Raw genomic sequence first — 23,914 nt, 5'->3', positions numbered from 1 at the left:
TCCTTGGCCCTACCAAGCCCAAAGGGACTCAAGGGTGGCCAAAATTGCTTTCTCTTGCTGAGAGTGTTGCTGAGACACGCAATCCTACCTGAAATGACATTTGCGACCAGAAATAACAAAAATATAAATTGAATTAGGTGCTAATCTGGTTTCTCAGGAAACACCAGAGTACAGTATATGCTGTTAAAGTAGTTTAATGAGGTAGAGACCAGGCAGTCAGGACAACAATAAGATCAGCGTTAACTTTCAACACAGATGTTACAGTAGTTCTGTTGGACTCAGGGACGGTGGAGTGAAATGTAATACAGTGGTGTGCTTTGGAATAGACTTTTCTTTCTGTGATGAGGTTTTATTCACTCCAGGGAGACCTTAGTGATGTTTCCAACTAACCATATTTTGAGTACAAAACACTTGCAACAGCCCAGCTTATACTTCAAAGTACTGGAGACTCAAAGACTCTCTATGAGCTGTGGCGCAAACGTAGTATCTGTTCTTATTAGTTATTTTGTCAACAGCCCATGTTTCAAAAAGGTTACGCAAAAATATATACACATGTCTTTAATTGAAATGTGAATTTCGGTCTGATGAAAGATTCAAAGCCCTGGTAACTGCAGACTTCTGCTTTTCTATGGAAGAGGTAAAGCATGGGCAGTGGCACTGTGAACTTTCCCACCGTGTCCCACCAATGCACCTCAGCCTTGATTTTGAGGGGCCATCTCTAATAATAAGGCATGTATTGCTTTTCTTCCACAGATCTACGAAAACATAATCCTAACTATACATATACAACGATGGGGTCTAAATTAGCTGTTACCACTCAAGAAAGAGATCTTGGAGTCGTTGTGGATAGTTCTCTGAAATCATCCACTCAATGTGCAGCGGCAGTCAAAAAAGTGAACAGAATGTTGGGAATCATCAAGAAAGGGATAGATAATAAGACAGAAAATATCATATTGCCTCTATATAAATCCACAGTACGCCCACACCTTGAATACTGCATGCAGATTTGGTTGCCCCATCTCAAAAAATATATATATTGGAATTGGAAAATGTTCAGAAAAGGGCAACAAAAATGATTAGGAGTATAGAACGGCTTCCGTATGTGGAGAGATTAATAAGACTGGGACTTTTCAGCTTGGAAAAGAGGAGACTAAGGGGGATATAATACAGGTCTATAAAATCATGAGTGGTATACAGAAAGTAAATAAGGAAGTGTTATTTACTCCTTCTCATAATACAAGAACGAGGGGCCACCAAATGAAATTAATAGGTAGCAGATTTAAAACAAACACAAGAAAGTTATTTTTAATGCAACACACTGTCAACCTCTGGAACTCCTTGCCAGAGGGTGTTGTGAAGGCCAATACTATAATGGGGTTCAAAAGGGAGCTAGATAGATTCATAGAAGATAGGTCCATCAATGGCTATTAGCCAGGATGGGCAGGAATGGTGTCCCTAGCCTCTGTTTGCCAGAAGCTGGGATTGGGTGACAGGGGATGGATCACTTGATGATAACCTGTCTGTTCATTCCCTTTGGGGCACCTACCATTGGCCACTGTCAGAAGACAGGATACTGGGCTAGATGGACTTTGGTCTGACCCAGTGTGTCCGTTCTTATGTTCTTTGTGAGGATGTCCCCCTTGATCCTTCCCAGCTGAGAAGCAAAATCTCCAATGAAATTAAACGGAGAATTGTTCAGATTTCCCCCGATCGCGGCCCCCACTCACCGCAGTTCGCCGTCCTGGGCCAATGGGGGCCTCGGGAAGTGGCGCGGGCCGAGGGATGTGCTGGCTGCGGCTTCCCACTGCCCCCATTGGCCCGGGACGGCGAACCGCGGCCAGTGGGGGCCGCGATCAGCCGAACCTGCTGCATCAGCAGGTAAATAAACTGGCCTGGCCCGCTAGGGTGCTTACCCTGGCGAGCCGTGTGCCGAACGTTGCCGACCCCTGCCCTATACCTTCCCTCTCCCATACACTCACTCTTCCCCAGACCACATTCCTCTCTCTCCCAATGATTGCTTCAATTGCTTGCTTGGAGACATGGAACAGGGTAACTACCTTCTCTGGCCTTAAAGGGCCAGTACTCTGTTACACATGTATCACATTACCAATCCCCAATACAGCACGAGCCGCGTGCCGAACGTTGCCGACCCCTGGTATAGGGCCATCCCAAACCATTGTTGCATTGCTCCTTTTAAGGACCTGGGGCCAGGAGGGTTCCTTTAAAGATCTACAGGGCCACCCCAAGCCACAAGGGAGTGCTCTGGGATAGCACTGATCTACAGTGAGATTTTTCAGGTGTAAATTGCTGCTCTGATTCCAACCCAAGATCAGAAAAGAATTAAAGCTGTTATTAGATATGGGCCTCGGTTATATAAAGTTCAGATCCCAACCTGAAATTCTCAAGACGATGAGTGTTAGGTCTGAACCCAAACATTGGATCCAGTCTCTTGTCTTTGCTATCTGACAGCTGTTTGATGGACAATATGAAAAAAAGTATGGTGCTCGTAGTCCAATAACCTGTGGACAGGTGTCCACATCAACCCTAATTGGTCCCCTGATTGCCAGCCTCTGCAGGGAAGCTGAACTATTGAACGGGCCAATGGATTCTGAACTCATGTCCCCCAGTCAACCTGTCTCTTCCAGGTTAGGGTTCAGGCATGCCTAGACGGCAGCATAGGTGATCCCACATCTTGTGATGGATCTGCTAAACAGAGAATTGTGCTTTCCACCGCTAACTGGTATTAAAAGACAATACCAATATGCTTAGGCTCAAAAGTTACTTTTAAAGACAATCTTCCCAAATGTACTTTTTAAGAAAAATGTTTATAACCGATAATGTCATGACTTTCTAGTGGGAGGGCGGTGGGATTTCGGTTTAGATGTTTTCCTGCAGATTCTGCAACCCAAACAATGGGGAGTGAAACAGACTGTAAACAAAACTAAACTAACCAGACACCTAACAGTGATAAACAGCACAAATAAAATAAGTACATTGGTTTTAAAAAGTGCTTTCTCTGAGTACTCTAAGGTATTATTAAGCTCACAAGTGAGGGCTTTTTTTAATATGTTCTTGCTCTTGACAATTTAATTATAAAATGAGCGAAAATCTGTATAGAAATTAATATGAAAATGTGTAAGTATATATTCCCAGTGATAAATATATTTCAAGAAATTATTTACCAGATTCTATGTAGTAAGGAATTAACCCATCCTTTGCAGCTCACGCTGTACTGATGTGTATGGAGGAGGAGTGATGGGGCTTGAATGTAGGGACTGAGCTAAAACCCATGGAAATCAATGCAATGTCTCTATTGCGTTCAGTGGGCTTTGGATCAGGCCCTAAATGGGGAAGAATCTTTCCAGCATTAGAGGAAAATTAATTATCTACTAATCTTAATAATTATAAAGAGAGAAAGTGTGTGTGTGTGTGTGTGTGTGTGTGTGTGTGTGTATCTATATTATAAAGTATTATATATGTCATCTCAAAAACATGGGGTGGCGTCTTAACTGGCGTAAATTGTCAACATCATTTTTGTGTGATTAGCCTTGGTCGTATATACCGTGTTGACCAGCTGCCCCTTTAATGCTAGACATTTTTTTTTTTAATAGAAGAAAATGCAGCTCTAGTTACAGGAGACATCCCAGGCTTCTCTTTTCACTTGACGTTGTTGGGGGCTGATTTATCTCCTTCCTCCTGCATTACTCAGTGTTAATGCTAATGATACGGGGTGGTCATCAGGTTCTAGCTGGACCCCTTCTGCGTTCTTTTCTCCTGCCCCCCACTTTTCTTCAGCAGACAGGGTTGACCCCACCAGCTGCTACGTTTGTCAGAGACATTCTTTCTTATATTTCTCTGCCTCTGGGGCTCAAACACACACCAGAGAGGAGTGAATTTAGCGTATCAAAGACTGAATAAATCGCTGGGTTGCAGGCTGAACAGCTGTAGGACATTTAGAGGGACTAAAGAAATATAAAAGAATCCTGCTATGGTCTCTGGTCCAATTGCCTCCAGAGAAGAACTGAAAACGTATTGATTATGATTTTTTTTTTTTGTCATCGTGGGTTTAGATTTGCCACTGGCTGGGATTAGAATGTCTAAACGAGGAAAAAAAAAATCAGCGTTCACAATTTGCTTGCTATTAAAAGAGCCATATTTCTCTCCCTGTGTGTGTATGTACATCCTGTAATCCTGTGTGTGTGAGTAATTAAAAGTTCATTGTGAATTTTAGATTGATTTGTTTTATATTTTAAAACTTTTTGTCTATTTGAAAGGGATTAAACTGAAAATAGAGATGTCTGTCACAATTTTGTCTTGCTGGTTTTAGTGTTACCCCTCTTGAGTGTTTTAGATCCAGATGAGATGTATACCTGAGGTCCTGACCTCATATGGTCATTACAATTCCCATGGTCCTTTTTGCAAGAGTGTATTTTTTATTGCCTGTTTGTAAGCACTTTCCCTGTGGCAAACTGAAGAAACCATGCCCTCTGCCCCATAGAGTTTACAGTTTTAATAGACAGACAGGACAATATAGTTTGAAGTATTTTATTTTTTTATCCCAACATAGGGTTGAATTGTTAGATGTTAACCTTAGAGTCCTGGCTAAATTCCTGGTTACATTCCAACTACTAAAGCTCCCTCCCACCTTTCTGTAATTTCAAATGGATACAGTAAAATTTTCATCCCTACAAACTGTTGTGCCGTGTGCTGTTAAATAGCTGTCATGTTCCACCCCAGAGGTGACTGCATTTCAGTGCAGGGTGAAGTGGTTTCTATAAAATGATTATTCTCTCCAGTGTTCCTCAGTGCATTTAATCCTCGTTTGTTTTGCATACCTTGCTGACTTTGAATATCTCTGGCCTATGTTTTGACAGAGGCAGAACCAGGCCAAAATAGTGAAAAAGAAAGCATGCTAATAAAAGGCATTTGCCAGCACCTTACCTTTATTTGGCACTATGCTAAATCTTGTATCAAGTGTAATGCAGGATGCAATTGGCTTTACAATGTGAATGGAAATGGAACCCCACCGCTTTTCTTGTCGCCCCAGGAGGACATTTATCACAAGTGAGCGAGCGATTACAATGCAGTTAAACTCACTGTAGTAAATCTTGTTTTTAAAAAGGAAACTAACTTGGTTGTTGCAGCCTGGGCTTTGTGTCATTAGACTTGCAATCCTTGCTGTTGCACCGTCTTTCATAGGCCATGATATGAATAGATAGCAATGCTGCTTCCTTTAATTATGGATTATACCCATGTATAATGTATGAACAATTTTAATAAAAGGATACGCTTTAATATTAATGGTCCTTTGCGTCCTGCATAGGGGACCCAACTTAAGGATCTTTGTCTTTTTTTTTTTTTGCAGTAAACCTGCGGTCTGGAGCTGAGCAGAAAGTGGTGTTCATCACTGCCCGTGTCCACCCTGGAGAAACTCCCTCTTCCTTTGTATGCCAAGGTGAGTGTCTGCAAAGTCACTATTTGGAATAAAAACCCAGAGATGGAGGTGTCTCTCTCCCGGGCTCTTTTTCCTTGGCCTCTGCTCCTTTCAGCATCTCGGGCCAGCGCACTGTGGTCCTGGTAGCGCTGTTTAATTATAAGAAACAGTCTACTTGTCTGAAGGCGTTGTTCTGAGGAGCAGAGCTTTCGGTGGCTGACGTGCACAAAGCAGCACCGATAAAAACAGAATGAAAATTGCCCAGCTCATGTTTGCAAAGGGTTGGAATCTGAGGATTCTGGGTAAAAATAATCCCAGTGTGTTTTCATGTAATTTCGTTGTATAGGCTTAAAATATTTTAGTAACGATGCCCAGGGATTGCAATGGGGCCCCAATATCGAAGGCAATCCGTGGGCTGGATTCTTGGCTAGTGTAAATCAATGGCGCTACGCTGATTTACTGTATCAGCTGAGGAACTGGCCGGTATATCAAGTAAGTCACATCAGTTGCCGCTCATTATGCTGGCTGCTTACAATGCAGCAGATGGATTTGTGACTGGCCCTGTTGATTTGTAAAGGCCTTAATAAGGAGGGACCGATATAGGTTCAAGACCTTCTCCCTGTGGCCCTCACTGTGGTGTGTCTCCTGCACCTCTCAAGGGAGCTATTGTTCCATAGGTTAGCAGATGCTGGAACTTTTGCTGTAGTCCACTAGGATGTAGAGTTGCTTCGTAGACACCCACATCAATCTAACATTTCCGCCTCAGGAGCGTCTTCTCTTTTAATCCCTGTTGGCCTCAGTGCTGGACCCCTTCCCCCTGCTTAATGATACTGATCTGTTTAGTTGTTGTTATTATTAATTATTATTATTATTTAGTTTAGCTAGTTAGGCTTCTGTGGTCTCATCTGCTCCACAGATGGATGGGGACAGAATCCTGGTGTATGTTGTGGGGAAGAGAACTATCTCCATTACACGTTTCCTTCCCTTTCTATACCTCTGAGGAACCCTCTCTCCAGGGGCTCCCAGGCTGGAGACAATAGTTCTCTGCAGCACCTTCCCTCCCAGAACCCAGTGGAACCAATGTGGATAAATCAGGACTCACACTTCTTTTTTTCCTGCTCTGCATTTCAAATCCCTCCTCTATCAGGTGCACTCCTAGGGAACTGACTAGCCGTGATATTCACAACAGCATGCTCCTGCTGGAGCTGTGCTGCCAGGAAGGACCCTTGTCTTCATGCTGATCCTACACTTTCATGGATCCCATGAGATCTGCTAATATGGGGACTGGACCCCTTCTGCAAGGCAATACCCTTCACCTGCCAGAACAGTGCCTAAGACTCACTGAATGGAGGTTCAGAGAGCGTCTCCGTCTCCTATGCTGGAGTAGCCAATATAGGAGATTATAGGGCACTTGGTATTTATTAATTAGTGTGTATTTATAATTGGATGCTGTATGACTTAGTTTGATGCTATGTGTAACTGTTTGTGTTGCCCCTGCTAGGTCAGGGCTGAACCACGCTGCTAGGGGGGTGCTTTATAAATATTATTTTATTATGGTGATGAAATATTATTAAACAGGAAAGGAGCAAAATGTGCAGAAGAGGTGGCAAATGTAGGCTGATGAAGGAACTAGATGGAAGTCTTCTCTGATGGTCTTCCAGAAAGACTTTATGCTTTGGGAAGAAGAGTGGGAGTTGAGGGGCGGGGGGGAGAAGAAAGCAAGCCAGTCTTGGAGAAGCCCATCAGAAACTTGCTGTGACTGCAGTTACAATGCACGCTTGACTCGCTCAGCAATGCAAGGATCTGAGCTGAGTGAACGCCACCGTGCATTGAGCCATTCTGCTCCGTGCAGATGAAGTTGCCTTGTGTGTATAATTAGTGTCATAAGGAGTGATGGGAAATCACAGCTCCCCCCTCTCCCCCCCAGAAATGGAGTGCATTTCAAGTTCCATTCGACATTGTTTCTGACATTGCCAAAAGTAAAATGAAATATTAGCTTTAGCTTTGGAAATTTTTGTGGAAGAAATAGTATCCCTTGATAGTTAAGTTCCTGGAGTGAGAGAGAAGTTATTTTAGAAATCTTGTTAGACATTTTGGCAGAGTTCGATATTTCAGTTTAAGATCTGAATCCAAACCCAGTGCATTCAGTACATGGCCGTTTTGCCTGGTTTACAGATTTCTCCTGGATAGTTTGAAGCGATTACATATACAACCTGTACCATGCAGATATAGCAGGCTAATCCCACAGATTAGATGGAATGTGAATCTGGGTGCAGACATCATCTGATGTAGGGAGGGGCTGGGCTGTAGCTGCCAAGGCCTGAAACAACAGCAAATGAAGGAAACAACCACCGCTGAGAGAGGGAGGTTGCATAGCCAATTTCCCTTAAACTCTTTGTTTTTGTTTCTCTCAGTCTTGGTTGTCTGTTTTACTCAGAAACCCTCAATTCAGTCTCCATGCCCTCACCTTCCTAATCCCTGCCTCCCTCGCCATTCATCTCTCTTCACATCCCTTTACTGTGTCCAGGTGTAACCCAGGCCTGCTTGGTGTGGTGCTCTGTCCCCTCTAGTGGCACCTAGCCCAGTCAGAGATTGATGAGTCTGCGACAGCCTCGACTAAGAGCCAGGTGGCTTTTAGCTTATGCAGTAGAGGCTCATACGCTAAGCTTCAAAGGTCCCAGGTTTGACCCCACCTGCCAACGACCAGGGCCTGTATGCATTTCACAAGCCTCGTGACTAACTGCCCTTGTCTGCAGTACAGAACTCTGGCTAAACAGTCTCTCCTGTGCTAGCACCATTGTGTGGGGATCCTTGACACGGCTCTGACGCCTTGTGGGTTTTTTTTCACCAGGTCACATTTAAATCTGGTCTGAGCACCAGTGAGAGTCTCAGTGTAAGAAAGACTCAGGCAGCTTGGGGGAGCTCAGGGCATGTTTAACTGACACCGTGGCAGGACTGCCAGAAGCTATCCAACTCACTAGGGCTAAGTCTACACAGCTCACAGCCATAAGCCTCCCAGCCCGGCTTGTGGGGCTCAGCCTAGTGCTCTAAAATAGCTGTTTTGTCAACGCTTGGCCTGGAGCTCAGGGTCTGAAGCCTAGCAAGGCTTTACCTAAATCCCCTGGAGTAGACATAACTTCTGTGTCTCTTGCTGTCAAGAATCAGGGGGTAGCCGTGTTAGTCTGTATCTACAAAAACAACAAGGAGTCTGGTGGCACCTTAAATCTGTTAGTCTTTAAGGTGCCACCAGACTCCTTGTTGTTTCTGCTGTCAAGAGTGCATCTTTACCTGCTACCCTCATGCACACATTCCCTGCCTCCCTCCCCCACAATGCTTTCTCCTTCAGCTATGCTCCTCCCAGAAGGGTTTTGAAAACCCTCGTCCTGCCCACCATCCAGAGCAGGAGTTAGGAAATGGAAAAGGAGAAACACATAAATGGAACTAAGAAAGCATGCCCTAAATATGCCTGCCCCTTTAGTTTGCCATCCGTGTGGCCTGTTTAGATTAGAAGCTCTTTGGGGCAGGGAGATGCTTTTTGTTGTCTTTCTTGCCTTCAAAATGGCCACTCTACTGGCACTATGGAAATAATGATTTGGTAACTTGGGTCAGGAGACTCCAGGGTAAAGGATTTTTTTTTTTTTACTTAGATCATAGATTCTCAGGGTTGGAAGGGACCTCAGGAGGTCATCTAGTCCAACCCCTGCTCAAAGCAGGACTAATCCCCAGACAGATTTTTACCCCAGCTCCCTAAATGGCCCCCTCAAGGATTGAACTCTCAACCCTGGGTTTAGGAGGCCAATGCTCTAACCACTGAGCTATCCCTCCCACCCTAAGGTGAAGTGAAGGTCAAGGGGGCACCATTATTAGTCTTGGCCCACTGTAACAGAAAGGGTTAATCTGTCACTTTGGTAAAAGAATCCCAAGGAAGCACACTTCTCCGTGTCTAGAAGGAAAATGGGACATTTCCTTGCCGGGTGTGCAAACCTTTGCCTCCTAGAAATGGAGATCAGGTTGATGCAGCTTGAATTTACTGGAATATATCGCTAAGCCAATAATTTCATTTCATAGTCTGGCACTTTGCATCCTGTAGTATCACAGTAAATCATGTTACTTCATGTCAGATCCTAATATATCATTGTATGGCCGATGCATTGTATTCTGCTGCATCTGAATTTTTTTCTTGAGACACAAAGTCCTTTCTTTCAAATGCGTACCATACTGGCTGTCAAGCAGCTATGGGCAAAATGGGCAGGAGGCAAGCACTGACCAGTAGCAATACTGAGTAGTCTGGGAACAGGGGATGTAGTATTTTGTAGGCAACTGGAATTAAATGGGAATATTTGCATCTTGCAAATTGAGTCCATCCGCTCGTAGTCAAACCAAGGGCAGATCTAACACGCTAGGAGCCCTATGTACCATTCTGGTGGCACAAGGGATAGTTAGAAGTGAATCTAGGGGACTCTAAATTAATCTAATTTACGTCTCCTACTGACCTCTCAATAGATTTCTCCTGCCTATTTCTGTTGGTTCTTTTTCACTGCTTGCCACTGTCGTGTGCAAGTGCCTCACTGTGCTATGTTACAAAGTGTACAGACCAGGATCTCTCTCTGGCCCGAATAACTTCTGTTTTCTTATTCGTTATGGTGGGAGGTTTACATCAAAGGAAGCTAGGCTGCTTCTGTGAGACTCCCACCCACTTACTGATGTACACCACCTTACCCATCCTTTCTGAATTTCCCCTTGCGAGTCTAAGGAAGTCCAGAATTGGTATGATTTATATGCCATGGGGCAGGCAGAGAGGGCTGTAGCATGAAAGGCAACTAACAGGAGAGTTTAATCCACACCGTGTTACATGTGGCATGGATACTCTCTCACTGACAAGTAACTTACACCACCCTTAGCCATCACCTCTGAACGTGGCCCTGTGTATGCATCCGATACGTTACCCAGAGATGAGACCTGAGCCAGGATCTTTGAGGTCTGTTTCCCGCAGCTCCACAAAGGGAGCCAGAAAAGGTTGCCGCTGCTCGCTGAGCCTGTATGAAACAATACAAATTCTTTTTCAACTGAAAGTTGCTTTGTGCTGATGCTGTTACACCCGCTCCCATTAAAAGCTGTTTTTTTGGTAAGCAAGGGCCCTTACTCCTGCAGATGTCATAAAATATCCTGGGCTTGGATGTCATCCCTCTGGTTCCTTGGCAAATACTAGCAACCCAGCCAGCCCTCCCAAGAATCCAGCAAGTAGTTCATCCAGCCACTCGTCCAATGAACGACAACAAATGCTTTAATATTTCACAGTTGCTGCAGCTGCCAAGATACTAACCCTGAGCTTACTTCCTAAAAATAAAAAGAAGAATCCTGAATGACCTTTTCAGATTTATTAACAATCTTTTGTTCCTCTCTCTCTTTCTTTCTTTTATAAAAACTAAAACAGTACTTTGGGATATGTGGGTTTTTTTGTAAGAATGGTCTTTAATGCTTAATAACCTATACAGTACATCTAAGTGTGTATATCTGCTTTATCACTCAAGGGAAAACAATGCCCTAAATCTTTGGTTGCTAGGCTTATCAGAATTGTTGCTGTTGTGTGAGTGGGTGGGTGAAGAGTAGGTTGGAATGTAGGATTCTGTATTATTTTCCTGTATTATTATTTGTGTGTATTTTTACACGGTTTTCAGTCTGTTATTCGATGTGTGCTGGGTTTCACAGGCCCTTTTCGACTCAGCTGGAGCCAATTCTGCTCTGTGAGGTTCTAGCAGCAGGGAGATCGATGGAGTTAGTGCTCCCCTTATAGGCTGAATTCATCCCTCATGCTGTTGTCACACACAACTGGATTTGCTTCCTCTTCCTTGTGAAATGGCACAAGAATTGATCATTTCTCTGACAAGTGATTTTGGAATCTGTTCTTTAAGTTAATTCTTTTTGGGTAGGGGGTAAGAAAAGAGTCAATATTTTTATTTAAGAAAAGGTACAATATTTCCCACATTTGCTCCCCAGGGCAAATAACTCATCAGCTCTCACTGATATGAATTCTTATGGTGAAATAATACCCAAAGAGGACATACTATCCATCCAAAAGCCAACCCCAGAACTGACACCAGGCAACCTTTACAGTGGCTGTGATATCACCGGATGTCTGGTTGTGTGCTGAGTGAGTTTTGTTTCATACGCCAAGAATTGTGTTTTTATTGTGTTTGGAGTCTTGATATTTCTTTTCTTTGGGAGAAAGCGGGCATCGCACGGGTGTTCATGCAGATGGAGCGTGGCGCTGGTCCTGTGATGGTCAGCATGGTAAAGTCGATGCTTTATGCCTTATTTTTTGCACCAGTTCTTGTGTGTCGTCTTCGCATATTTTAGCAATGTACATATGTGCATAGCTTCCTCCTAGCCGTAGTGTGTTTTGTTAGCAGTTATCTGGTCGGGTTCAGTGCCTCATCTAATGCTAAAGGGCTTCTGACTCTTCAGTTTTTAATGGTACATAAATGAGGTTTCAAGCCTTGTAAATTACAGCTTGCAGAGGCATTGCACTGAATCACTCCCTAAGCAGCTTCCCTTGTTTGCTTCCTTTGTTAGGCATTTGCCAGTATGGCACCCACCACAAAGTCTGAATCCAAAAAAAAAAATTGAAAAGCTGCGCCCTGAGCTTCTGGCTTGAATCTACTCTGCCAGGCTGGGATCCAGCACTCCCAGAAGATGCAGCGCAAGAAGGGAGGGAGGCCCAGCTCTCGTCTGGAGCTAACTACAGTTTGACCTTGAGCTGACATTGACGTGTACAGTCTGAAAGGTGCACAGCCGCTCAGAGGCAGCGAGCTGAAGAAAAACAGATGCTGTTAGCCACAAGAATTGGAGCCAAAGTGGCTTTTAGATCTTTATTTAAGCGAATGTACCCTCACTATACCAAGTTAGGTCAAGTGGCATGAAATGAGAATCTAGGCTATGAAAGGCATTGGTTTTGTTAACATTTGTATGTCTTTATTTTGAGCCATCACGGTTGAGAAAAAAAATCTGAAAGTTTCTAATAAAAAGTTGATGCGGAATTTATAGAGGGTTGGAGGGTCAGGGACTAACTTCTGTAAGACAGATGTCCTCCTGCCAGGCGCTTTCTCGGGGTCTGTTGTACAGCAGCTCACTCAGCTGACTGAGAGTTGAACTTTCCCTCTAAGGGATGAAGGTGCTCTCTCTTTCCATCCAAATGATTCTGGGTATTATATTCCCCGAAAGATTCCAAGATGGTGGCCGTTTTCCAGTTCATTTCACAGAGACGTTACCTTAGAACTTACGTGAGGGGAACTGATCCCCATGGCAACAAGAGAGCACGATGCCTTTGCACTGCAACCAGCAGAAGTATTCTCCTAAGTAACTTATCTTTAGGGAAAAATAGGGCCACATGTGACGAGATGAAAATCTGGGGACTTCTCAGTCTTGCTGTTCCTGTTTAAAATTCCTGCCTACAATTCTTGCCTACCTTTAGCACACTTAAAAGGGCAGGAAGGGCTGCATTCTCATTAAACAGCTGCTTCTTCCCCCAATTAACAGAAAACTCTGAACTCTAAGGCAGAAAGTGACATTACCAACAAGAGGGGAAGGTATGTTTTTGAAATGCAAGAGCAAATATGACTAAGGAGGCCTTTGCTTGCAGAAAGGAACTTTCTAGGAAGTATTTTTTCACACAACGCACAGTCAACCTGTGGAATTCCTTGCCAGAGGATGTTGTGAAGGCCAAGACTATAACAGGGTTCAAAAAAGAACTAGATAAATTCATGGTGAATAGGTTCATCAATGGCTATTAGACAGGATGGGCAGGGATGGTGTCCCTAGGCTCTGTTTGCCAGAAGCTGGGAATGGGTGACAGGGGATGGATCACTTGTTGATTACCTGTTCTGTTCATTCCCTCTGATGCACCTGGCATTGGCCGCTGTCAGAAGACAGGATACTGGGCTAGATGGACTTTGGTCTGACCCAGTGTGCCCATTCTTATGTTCTTTGTGAGGATGTCCCCCTTGATCCTTCCCAGCTGAGAAGCAAAATCTCCCAATGAATTAAACAGAGAATTGTACAGATTTCTCTCCAGGATTTTAAATCACTCCGTATTTTAACTGCGACAGAATGAGTATTGAACAAAACTCTGAGCCTAGAAAGGGCCCATTATAGTAGCACCAATACCTTCAGAACTTTTCAAGACCCTGTTTGCTGTCCTTCATATTCTGTGTAATTTATGTTTGGATGAATGCCTGGATCTGAATCAATTCTAACCCAGTTCTAGGTATTTTATGTAAGTAGTACTCATTGTAATAGCAAGCCAAATCTTTATCACTTGGCCATCTTTTCTGCCCCAAAAGTAGTCTTACCGGCGTAGTATGCACAACCACACACATGCCATTTGCACTCCTCCCCGCTCATGCCAAGGCATTCTCAATGTTCCCACGGAATACTGTTCCTCTGCTGCCGACAATAGTTGCAGGAGTTTCCATTTCTTCCTTGCTCTGAGGCTGAGTTATAATGTTCAGAGCTGGATCTGAATTCAGTGGGTCCTCATGCAGGCCTCACAAATGTTCTTACGAAGCCCTTTGTCTCCAGGGAAGGAGGAGGAGTAGTTCTTTGCTGTTGAGCAAGCTACCAGTGATCGAAGGGAAAAGTGATGTCGCTGTACATGCAAACATTGACTTCTTGGTCCCATGACCTCCCCGCCCCTTTAGGGGTTGCTTGCATAGCGGGGTCAGAAGGAGTAGTCGTAGGACTCAGGAGTGAAGGGAGTGTGATTATACCTTATGTATTTGCCAGCACAAAGAGGGTGACTTCTTCCCCTAAAGGGCGATCGGGTATGATCTGTCTCTTTAAAATGGCTGCAGTACACAAATATGTTAAAAATGGTCATTTTGGCCACCATGTGGTGTTGGAGTCCGTGAATTCTGCCTGACCTATTCATCTGATTTTCCAAGTCCATTCATTCTACCCGAAATTCCATGTTGGGTGATTGATTAAGGAGAGGCCAATATGTCTGACTTTATATTTGTCACTGACCAGTTAACTGCGGTCCAAGGAAAGGCTCTTCGTTTCCTTCCAAAGAATGCATTTTTTTTTTAAAAAAGCGAGGAATCCAAAATTCAGGATCAGTCTAAGCAACCCCCATCCTCTCCCCAGTTTTCTTTGTTTATTCTTCATTCTTTCATCTATGTACAGCCGCAGGTCAGATGTTGGGAGTCATACTGAATTCTAAAACAGACCAATTTTTCCCACTTATAAGCAAACCTAGCAAATTGGTGTGACCCAACCTGGCAAGAGGTGAGGGGACCCTGGCTAAGAGGATAGACTCGTTGTGGATTTAGATTACATTTTGGAGAACATTGTAGTTTTGCAGTGGATTAGAAAGGACCCGTGGGGAGAAAGAACTAAATTAATTTATTTTCCTACCTGCAGCCTGCAAGCTGTAATCTCAAAATGATGGTATCAGGGTAAAGGAGTAAATTCAGCTTGAGGGAGTCTGATGCAGCTGCCTGACCTAATTTTGTCCTAAAGAAATGCTCATAGAAGTGCAGATACTGTGTCTTTAGCTGTGGTCCAATGATGCCAGGGTAGGGGGTTCACTTAAAGAAGCATTTCAGATGGTCAGTGGCAGATGGCTTTATAAACCTAGGTACTGACCAGCCATAGAAACCCTCTGCTGCCTCAGCTCTGTCATCTCTGCTAGCTGGAAGAAATGGGAAGCAAGATCTTATACTCTAGAAGTTACTTTTAGACTAGAAAAAAGGGGACACAATTGAACATGCATAAGTGTTAATCATGCTATTCATCTTCAGACACCTGGGGTGGCGGGGAGTGGCTGACACTTATGTCATAACTTAGCACTTAAAAGCAGAAAGGGTTCATGATGGATACTAAATGCAATTCATGTTCCCTTTTTCTAGAGGTTCAGGAAACCTACTGATGGTGCGAAACAGACAAAGACAACAGAGTTCAACAGCACAACCTCATAGAGTAACCAGACAGCAAGTGTGAAAAATCGGGACAGGAGGTGGGGGGGTAATAGGAGCCTATATAAGAAAAAGACCCAAAAATCAGGACTGTCCCTATAAAACCAGGACATCTGGTCACCCTACAACCTCAAAATGAGCTGCAGAACACTTTCAAAGATGCTAGGTGGCATTCCTCCTTCTCGCTAAGAAAACTGGCTGTTTGTTTTGTTTGTTAAAGTGCATAGCTCCTAAGCGTTAATAGAAAGGGAGAGACACTCGCCTTTACGTCTCAAAGCAGAATGAAAAACACTGTTGTGTGTTCCCCATAAATCTCTTGGCTGGGATTGCACTGTGAAGTATCCCACAAAAGAGAGGTTGTTCTGCGAATAATAACTGTGTGTGTGTGTGTGTGTGTGTGTGTGTGTGTGTGTGTGTGTGTGTGAGAGAGAGAGAGAGAGTTACACATCATTGGAGCAACAGAGAAGGCTACTCTGAGATGTTGTTAATGGAAAAGTTGCTTCTTCCAAAGTCCCATTATACAAGTTCTGGCAGCAAAACACCAGAAGCTTTAATCTAGCCACTATACTGATCTGACAAGACATTGAACTAGTTTACTGAGCTTGAGATGGTCTGGAACAAGGTTTAAATGTCTCCCTCTACATAATGACATTGTACTTTTATTACCAGGTTTGCTTTAATTGGTTAATTATTTGAACAGTTTCACGCTAATGCTTACAGTGGATTGTTTGACTATCTCTGTTTTAACTTTTACAATAATCAGATGGGTGAAAAAGTCCTTGAGTCCCCGAGCCATGGGATGGGGGAAAGTTTCACTATAATATGCATCAGGCAACATTGCCCAGGCCCTTTACCAGTTCAGGTACCTATAAAAAGGTTTTCACTTTACCCCTCAAATCTTTTTTGCTGACCCATATTGACCAACATCATGCCTTTTCCCAAAAGATTGTTTCACAGCACTGAATACAGCCGTCTCTCAGGTGGAGTGCACCATCTTTATAACAGCTCACGGGTACCCAACTCTTTCAGGTAAGGAATGGAGCAAATACAGTATCCAGTTGACCTGCAGAGAGATGTTTAGGTAGCTAGAGCTTATTTTTCCAAATCAGAATTTGACCAGCACACTGATGTTAGCACATCTGTAAAAAACAGGGTAGAATCTTCATTAGTGCAAGCAATCAGGGTATCGGCTTTAGGTCTCATTTGCATTGCAGCATAGCACGGTTTGTAGTGAGAAGAATGCACCACTTCCCACGCACCTGATATTTCAGTCCAGGCCTAAGTGCAATAATCCTACTGAACTAGTGAGATTTGCCAGGATCTTCCAGGTGCTGTGGAAGCATGACATGAACTAGGTTAATTATTTTGAATCTCAGGCAGTTTTTAAACTTTATCTTTTAAAAAAGCTGTTTCTATTCACCTTCAATAGTTTCCCAGATTTTCACCCGCAACTGATATTAATCTCGCTGGTCTATAGTTTCCAGCTTTGTCTCTTGACCCTTTGTTCTTTGCCTGCCCTGGCTCAGTTCAGATGAATTGATTTTTTTTTTCATTTTGTTTTCAGTTCTTTTCTCTCTGAATTGTCCTCCACTTGCCTGCCTGCTCTCACTGGATCACCGTACCAGCTGCTCAAAGGAGCCAGCAGTCATGTGTGACTAGGGCTTGGTCACTTGGGTGAAATTCCTCCAGTGGCCCAGGACAGATTTGTCACCTGGTTTATATGTATTAGGTACGGTGTACTGCATACAGGTTTAGAATGTAGAGAAGCCATGTTTCATTGGCTTGTGCATCATAGAGAGGGAAGGCCCTAAAACTCATTTGGGGCTGGTGGTGAGGAGCATCTCCACAGCCACCTGGCCTCTTCAGCTAGGAGCCTGCAGAAGTGCGGTGCGCTCTTAATGCAGTCATGTCTCTGTGAGTCTCAGGGGTGGAATGGCATACCAGAGCAGGAGAGTGACAGCTGGGTCAGCCTTACCTGCCATGCTCCCCTGAACTACCAACAAATCCCGGCATGGTGGCTAATGCTGATCAAAAAGCCATGAAATCCCTTCCGGATATGTATTCCAGGCAGCAAAGCATAGATACTGGAGCACAGTCCAAGTGAGCATGGCTCTTTAAGGAGCCAAGTTTGCAGTGTGAGGATGAGCCCTGATTGCCTCTGTGATAAATAAGAGGGGGGATAGCTCCCTTTTGTGGACACCTAGCCAGCCAGTTGGCTACGGAATCCCTCTTGGTGGTTGTTCTCTACTTGCTTTACCTGTAAAGGGTTAACAAGCCCACAGGTAAAAGGAAAGGAGTGGGCACCTGACCAAAAGAGCCAACGGGAGGGCTAGAACTTTTTAAAATTGGGAAAAAACTTCCCTTTGTCTATGTGTTGTGGTTCTCCGGGAAAGAGGGGAACGGGGAGCAGTTATGCTGTGAGAAGCTGAAAGCCAGGTATGAAAAACCATCAGGTCATACCTAGAGATTGCTTATCTGAAACCCCAGATATGTAAGTAAATTAGGGAATGCCTAGGAAGACGCAATTAGGTTTATTTCTGTTTATTTCTTATTGGCTTGTGGACTCCTCTGTGCTAACCCCAAATATTTTTGTTTTGCTTGTAACCTTTAAGCTGGACCTCAAGAAGGTTATTCTTGATGTTTAATTTTTGTAAGTGGGTTCTTTAAATCTAGCAAAAGCCTAAGTTCCAGATGTATTTTCTTTCTTTGTTTAAAAAAAAATACCCTTTTTTAAGAACAGGATTGGCTTTTTGGTGTCCTAAGAGGTTTGTGCATATGTTGTTTAATTAGCTGGTGGCAACAGCTAATTTCCTTTGTTTTCTTTCTCAGCTCTTCCCCAGAAGGGCGGTGAAAGGTGCTTGAGAATACCCCACAGGAAGGAATTCCCAAGTGTGCCTTTCTGGTTTCAAAGGGTTTTTTTTCACTTGCGTGTCGGCAGCATCTACCCATCCAAGGTCAGAAAGAAGCTGTAACCTTGGGAGTTTAATACAAGCCTGGAGTGGCCAGTATTAATTTTTAGAATCCTTGCGGGCCCCCACCTTCTGCATTCGAAGTGCCAGAGTGGGGAATCAGCCTTGACAGCCTCCAAGTCTCTGCGATTTCCCAAAAGCTTCCCTTTGAAGGAAGCATTTGGATAAAAAGTTCAAATGGTGAAGGTCATAGAATTTCCTGCATGTTTTTCTCCTTCCTCAGCCACTTACCCCAAGAAAAGAATGTGGCCCTAAAGTGACAATTTCTGAAATATACGTAACATGCTTCTAAAATGTGTGTTGCATCCTCTTCCAGTGCCCTGTTCACATGTAGGATAATAACCTACTACTTTGCCAGCTCATGAAGTTACTCATTTGTACTTGGATACTGAAGGTGCCAGGTTGAGTCTTTACTGCTGATCCACATGGAGGGAAATTGCATATTGGAGATGGCTGAAAAAGAAAAATGTTCGTTTTTTGTGGTGTTTTTTTGCTTGTTTTTAATTCAAAATCATTTGCATTCCATAGGTTTTATAAAAGAACCATTTTTTGTTTGTTTGACAATTTCCATGAATCAGACCTTTTTGGGGGGGAGGTAAGGGGGGCAGTTCTAGCTTTTTTCCCTTTTATCTCCCCCCCCACCTTCACTGTGTGTTTTCTTTTTCATTGTGTCCCTAAAAATGGGAAATAAGAGAATGGGTGTGGAAAGGCACAACAAAAACTGAAAAAATACTCACTTTGCTTAAAAAACAGAATATTTTGAAAAAACAACACCACGTCTTTTGTGAAAATTTTCATTGTGACAAAAAATCACTAGAAAAATTTCAACCACTTGTGTTACATAGAAGTAAATGTTACCAACCTGCCGCTCTTCATGATATAGTTAGAAGACTAGAGTCTTCTGCTAATCCACAGAGCAGGTAGAGCATAGCTCAATAACAGTGCAAGCTTTCTTCATCCACCATCCCAACTGCCCCCCAACGTGCCCCATCTCTCACCTGAGGGGCCCATCTCTGACAGTGAGAGTGGAGTTCAGTCTGCAGGACTATTCAGCCCCTGCTGCTGAGAAGGCCAACCTATTTATCCACAAGCTTTTGTATGCCCCTGATTACTGTTCTGGCTGAACACCCTGCAGACTTTAATGGCGTTAACCTCACTGACCTCTCATTTGATAGACAGCAAGTGAAGCTAATAAGTTGAGTGGTTTGCCCAATGTCAGGTAGAGAGTCGGCGGCAGAGTTAGGAGCACAGCCAAGTGCCCATCCTAGTGCCTTGTCTACAAGACCATCTTTGCAAAGGTGCCAATAGTGGCAATATTTTTTATGATGGGAACGTGTATTCTTTTGGAATTGAACTGATACCACCAACTCATTTTGTGAAGACCACCAAATAGGTGCTGGATGCAGCACCAGGAGGTGAAAAGCTCTATCTTCAATTCTCCCACATGGTGCCTTTCATTCCAGGACCTCAAAGCATGGATCTCAGTGGGTCTTGTATATCTCATGACTTGTGTTATGGCATCTTTCTCTCTGGGTCTTCCCTTGGGGCTTGTATGATTTATGAGGACTTTAAAGCAACCCCCTTTGCTGCCCAAGTTAAAGGTGCATTCTTGTGGCTAAGGCGTTAAACCTAACTCCCATCTCCCTGTCCCAGGGAGAAGTTCGATTCTCATGGCTCTTGAAGAGGCAACAACTTTGAATGTCCAGGGATATGTGAGTGAGAGGCATCTTGCCACACTTATGAAGGATGCTGCATTTGCCTCCCCCGTCGCTGCATTGTCAGTATCTAAACTCATCATTGCAAAGGGCTCTGGGATATCCTGAGTCTGAAAAGCGCCAGCTACAAGTAATTTCTTTCTTTCTTGTGTTCAGACAGAAACACATGACCGAGAATTAACACATCCCCTTCTTTCTATCCTACTGAAGAATTTAACCTCCTCAGCCACAGAGGTGTGGCAGTCGCTTGTGGCTGTCCAACTGGTGGGAGGCCTCTGAGTATTTCTCTCTCCATTGCTAATTACCATTCTCCTTAGAATCTTCACTGAATCGCCACTTGCACGGCAAGCCTTTTTTTGCCTGTCAGCCACCAGAACCTCCTTGTCGGAAAAATAAGTCCTAATTTATTTCCATTAAGCTTATTCCTGCATGGATGCCATACACTGTAAATAAAAGAACAAACCCACTCCTGCTGTTGAGGGGCAGGAGTGGGTTTGACGAGCTGGTGCCTGGAGCCGGCCCTGGTGCCTTTGTCCCCCCTCACAGAACTTGGTCAGAGGGAAAAAAAATCTTCTTTCCTCTGCTGAGGCCCAGTGGAAATGGCAGCCCAGCAAGCCCTATCCGGCAGCAGTGGAAGCAACCTCCAGACACACGACTTTCATCTCAAAAATCAAGGGGGAATGTTCTGATGCAGGCAGCATTTCTTGGACAGAGGATCCCCATTGAGGACTGGCTTCTTGTTTAATAAATTACTCCTTCTCTTTCTTTGCAGTCTGGTCCACTCATGAGTCACCCAGAAGTAATTCAGGTATTGCATACATGCCTGCTTTCTTTGCTTGCCAGAAATTCAAGTCACAGACTTTGCTGTGCAAATGGATCTCTTTGTTTCACTTTGGTTTTGACAATTTATCCTTTGAGAGTGATCATGCCCGCACAACCTCTCCTCTGACCCTGCGCCACCAATGCATTTATGCACAGAGAGCAATGTACATACATCTCTCTTTCTCTCCAGTGCTAGTGATTTTTATCATTGCTTCATCGGACCCCTTACAACTTCAAAGTTCTTTACAAAATCACAAACCATATGCTAGTGGAGATTGCTTAAGCCTCTAGCAAAAGGCAGCCACCTCTGGGGTGTAATGTGGTAGGTATTGCAATGGATGCAAGCAACTCTAGATAACAAGTTAGGGGGTGGGAAAGGAAGAGTAGCTTATCCAATGAAAGCACCAGGGGGATTTTCTGTACGTGGAATCTAATTATTTTCTATACTGATCGCACATCTTTTCTGTGTGATGCTAACTTTTGGTGAAGGTGTGGGGTTTCCTGCGAGGCACACATCCCTTCAGATATCCCACAAGTGGCCCTGCCAAAGTGGACGTTGTGTGGCTGTCATCTACCTTTTTAGTTCACTCGGTGCGAAGGACAGGAAAAAGCCTGTAAAGGGGAAACAGCAGAAACTGCAAACCTAGTAAAGCGGAAATCAATAAAGCAGTCAAAAGGTGCTATTACAGCTAGCTTAGTGTAAGTTTTCACATATCAACTGTAACAGAAAGGGACTACTTCACTTGTCCCCTCAGGGGAAATGAGGGCAAATAACTGTACAGGTTTCCTCTAGGAGCGGCTGTCAGCTGCCATTGTTAGGATCCACAGGAAGACATGCATACAATATTTTTGTACATAAATGGCAGAGAAAAGTACTAACTCCCTCCTATGCATTTCAACAAGTAATAGTATTCAGGGTGTAGTTTCTGAAAGTGGATGAGAGTTGGCCCCCTATACCATAACCGGAGTGGGTTAAATTTCTGGGCTAGATCACAAGTAAAAATGAATTTGGCAGTCTTCCCCCTAAGAAGTGTTTGCCCTGTTTCAAATTCACCATAGAGTTTGATGCATTCTGTCACGCTGAGGAACATCTTCTCAAGAGAGGCCCAAGATAAGTTTCTAAGAGATGCTGCACATTGAATTTGAGGTGCATTGGCTAAAAAGCTGATTGGGGATTTTTTGATGAAACTTTTTGGTTGGAAAAATATCATCTTGAACCCCCAACTTTTTTCGGGAAAATAGCTGTTTCAACTAAACTTTTGTCAGGAAGGTTTCTCAGGTCCGGGATACAATTTTTTGGGGCAGGGGAGAGCCACTCGCGTGGTATGTCTGTGATCGATCTATCGGGGATCGATGTATCGCCTCTTGTCTAGACGCGATACATCGATCCCCGAACACGCTCCGTCGATTCTGGAACACCACCAGAACGAGAGGCGGAAGCGGAGTCAACTGGGGAGCGGCAGCTGTCAATTCCATGCCGTGAGAACGTGAAGTAAGTCGATCTAAGGTACGTCGACTTCAGCTACGCTATTCTTGTAGCTGAAGTTGCATATCTTAGATCGACACCCTCTCCCCAGTATACACCAGGCCTCACTCTGAGAATAGCCAGTAGTTAAGGCACTTGTCAGGGAATGTGGGAGACCCAGATTTCTGTAGCACACCAGAGCCACTCTTAAAATGTCCTGTTCTTTTGGAAGAGTCTACTATCTCCAGCTGAATTCCCCATCTGAAGCATAGGAAATATCACTGGAAATGACAGAATCTATCAAAATGGTGGAACTTTTCAAGCATGGCCTTGGTACTCTGAATGATGCCTGGCTCAGGCCGGTGTTTTTAGTTCGTCACTGAGGGAGCAAGCCAATCACAAGTTTTAGAGACCGTTTTAAATTTTTTTGTTAAATATAGATTTTGCATTTCTTTACTGGTGTTCCTTATAGGGTTGTCAACCTTCTACTCGCAGAAAACCAAACACCCTTGCCCTGCCCCTCCTCCAAGGCCCCGCCCATGCCCTGCCCCTTCTCCAAGGTCCTGGCCACGCTCACTCCATCCCCCCTCCCTCTGTTACTTGATCTCCCCACTGTCACTCACTCGCTCATTTTCAGGGGGCTGGAGTAAGGGCTCCAGCTGGAGGTGCAGGCTCTGGAGTGGGGCTTGGGATGAGGGGTTTGGGGTGCAGAAGGGTGCTCTGGGCTGGGATCAAGGGGTTTGGAGGGTGGGAGGGAGATCAGGGCTGGGGCAGGGGGTTGGGGCATGGGTGGGGAGTGAGGGCTCTGACTGGGGGTGCGGGCTCTGGGGTGGGGCTGGAGATGAAGAGTTTGGTATGCAGGCGGGTGCTTCGGGCTGGGATCGAGGGTTTCAGAGGGTGGGAAGGGAATCAGGGCTGGTGTAGGAGGGGGTCAGGGGTGCAGGCTCTGGGCAGCGCTTACCTTAAGCAGTCCCGGAAGCAGCGGCATGTCCCCTCTCTGGCTCCTACGCGGCGGTGCAGCCAGGCGGCTCTGCATGATGCTCCATCCGCAGGCGCAGCCCCCGCAGCTCCCATTGGTCGCGGTTCCCAGCCAGTGGGAGCTGCAAAGGCAGCGCTTGGGGCGAGGGCAGCGTGCAGAGCCCCCTGGCTGCATCTACCCATAGGAGCCGGAAGGGGGACATGCCAGCTGCTTCCTGGGAGCCACGCGGTTCGGAGGCTGTCAGGTAGCCTGCCAGCCCCGCTGCATGGTGCCACTAACCGGACAGTCAATGGCCCGGTCGGCAGTGCTGACCGGAGCCACCAGGATCCCTTTTCGAAAACCGGACACCTGGTCATCCTAGTTCATTATGTGGTGCTTGTTTTGTCAGGAAATATTTTTTTCAGTATAATATTAGATGTTTCATAGTTAAACATATTCTTCCTCTCCCTCCATAGATTTCAAGAGAAATCTCTGTTTCAAACTCCTTGGTAACACCTTGCCCTCTTTCGCTTGGGCTGACCTCTGTGTCTTAGGGCTTTCTATAGCTCGTCACTGCACC

At 44.6% G+C, this 23,914-nt stretch overlaps 1 protein-coding gene across 1 annotated transcript in view; it reads left to right on the top strand.

Annotated features, from left to right (window-relative positions):
- Nucleotides 1-23,914, top strand: part of AGBL4 (AGBL carboxypeptidase 4) — a 1,392,624-nt gene that overhangs the window by 1,091,943 nt on the left and 276,767 nt on the right. Inside the window, exon 7 of the mRNA XM_005284894.5 lies at nucleotides 5,366-5,455. Within this exon, the coding sequence (XP_005284951.2) occupies nucleotides 5,366-5,455 (90 nt within the window). The remainder of the gene's footprint in view (nucleotides 1-5,365; nucleotides 5,456-23,914) is intronic.

The sequence above is a fragment of the Chrysemys picta genome, chromosome 8, assembly GCF_011386835.1.
Source record: "Chrysemys picta bellii isolate R12L10 chromosome 8, ASM1138683v2, whole genome shotgun sequence".
Taxonomy (NCBI): domain Eukaryota; kingdom Metazoa; phylum Chordata; order Testudines; family Emydidae; genus Chrysemys; species Chrysemys picta.
The sequence above is the reverse complement of the archived record's forward strand: the minus strand, read 5'-3'. Positions and strand labels throughout refer to the sequence as shown.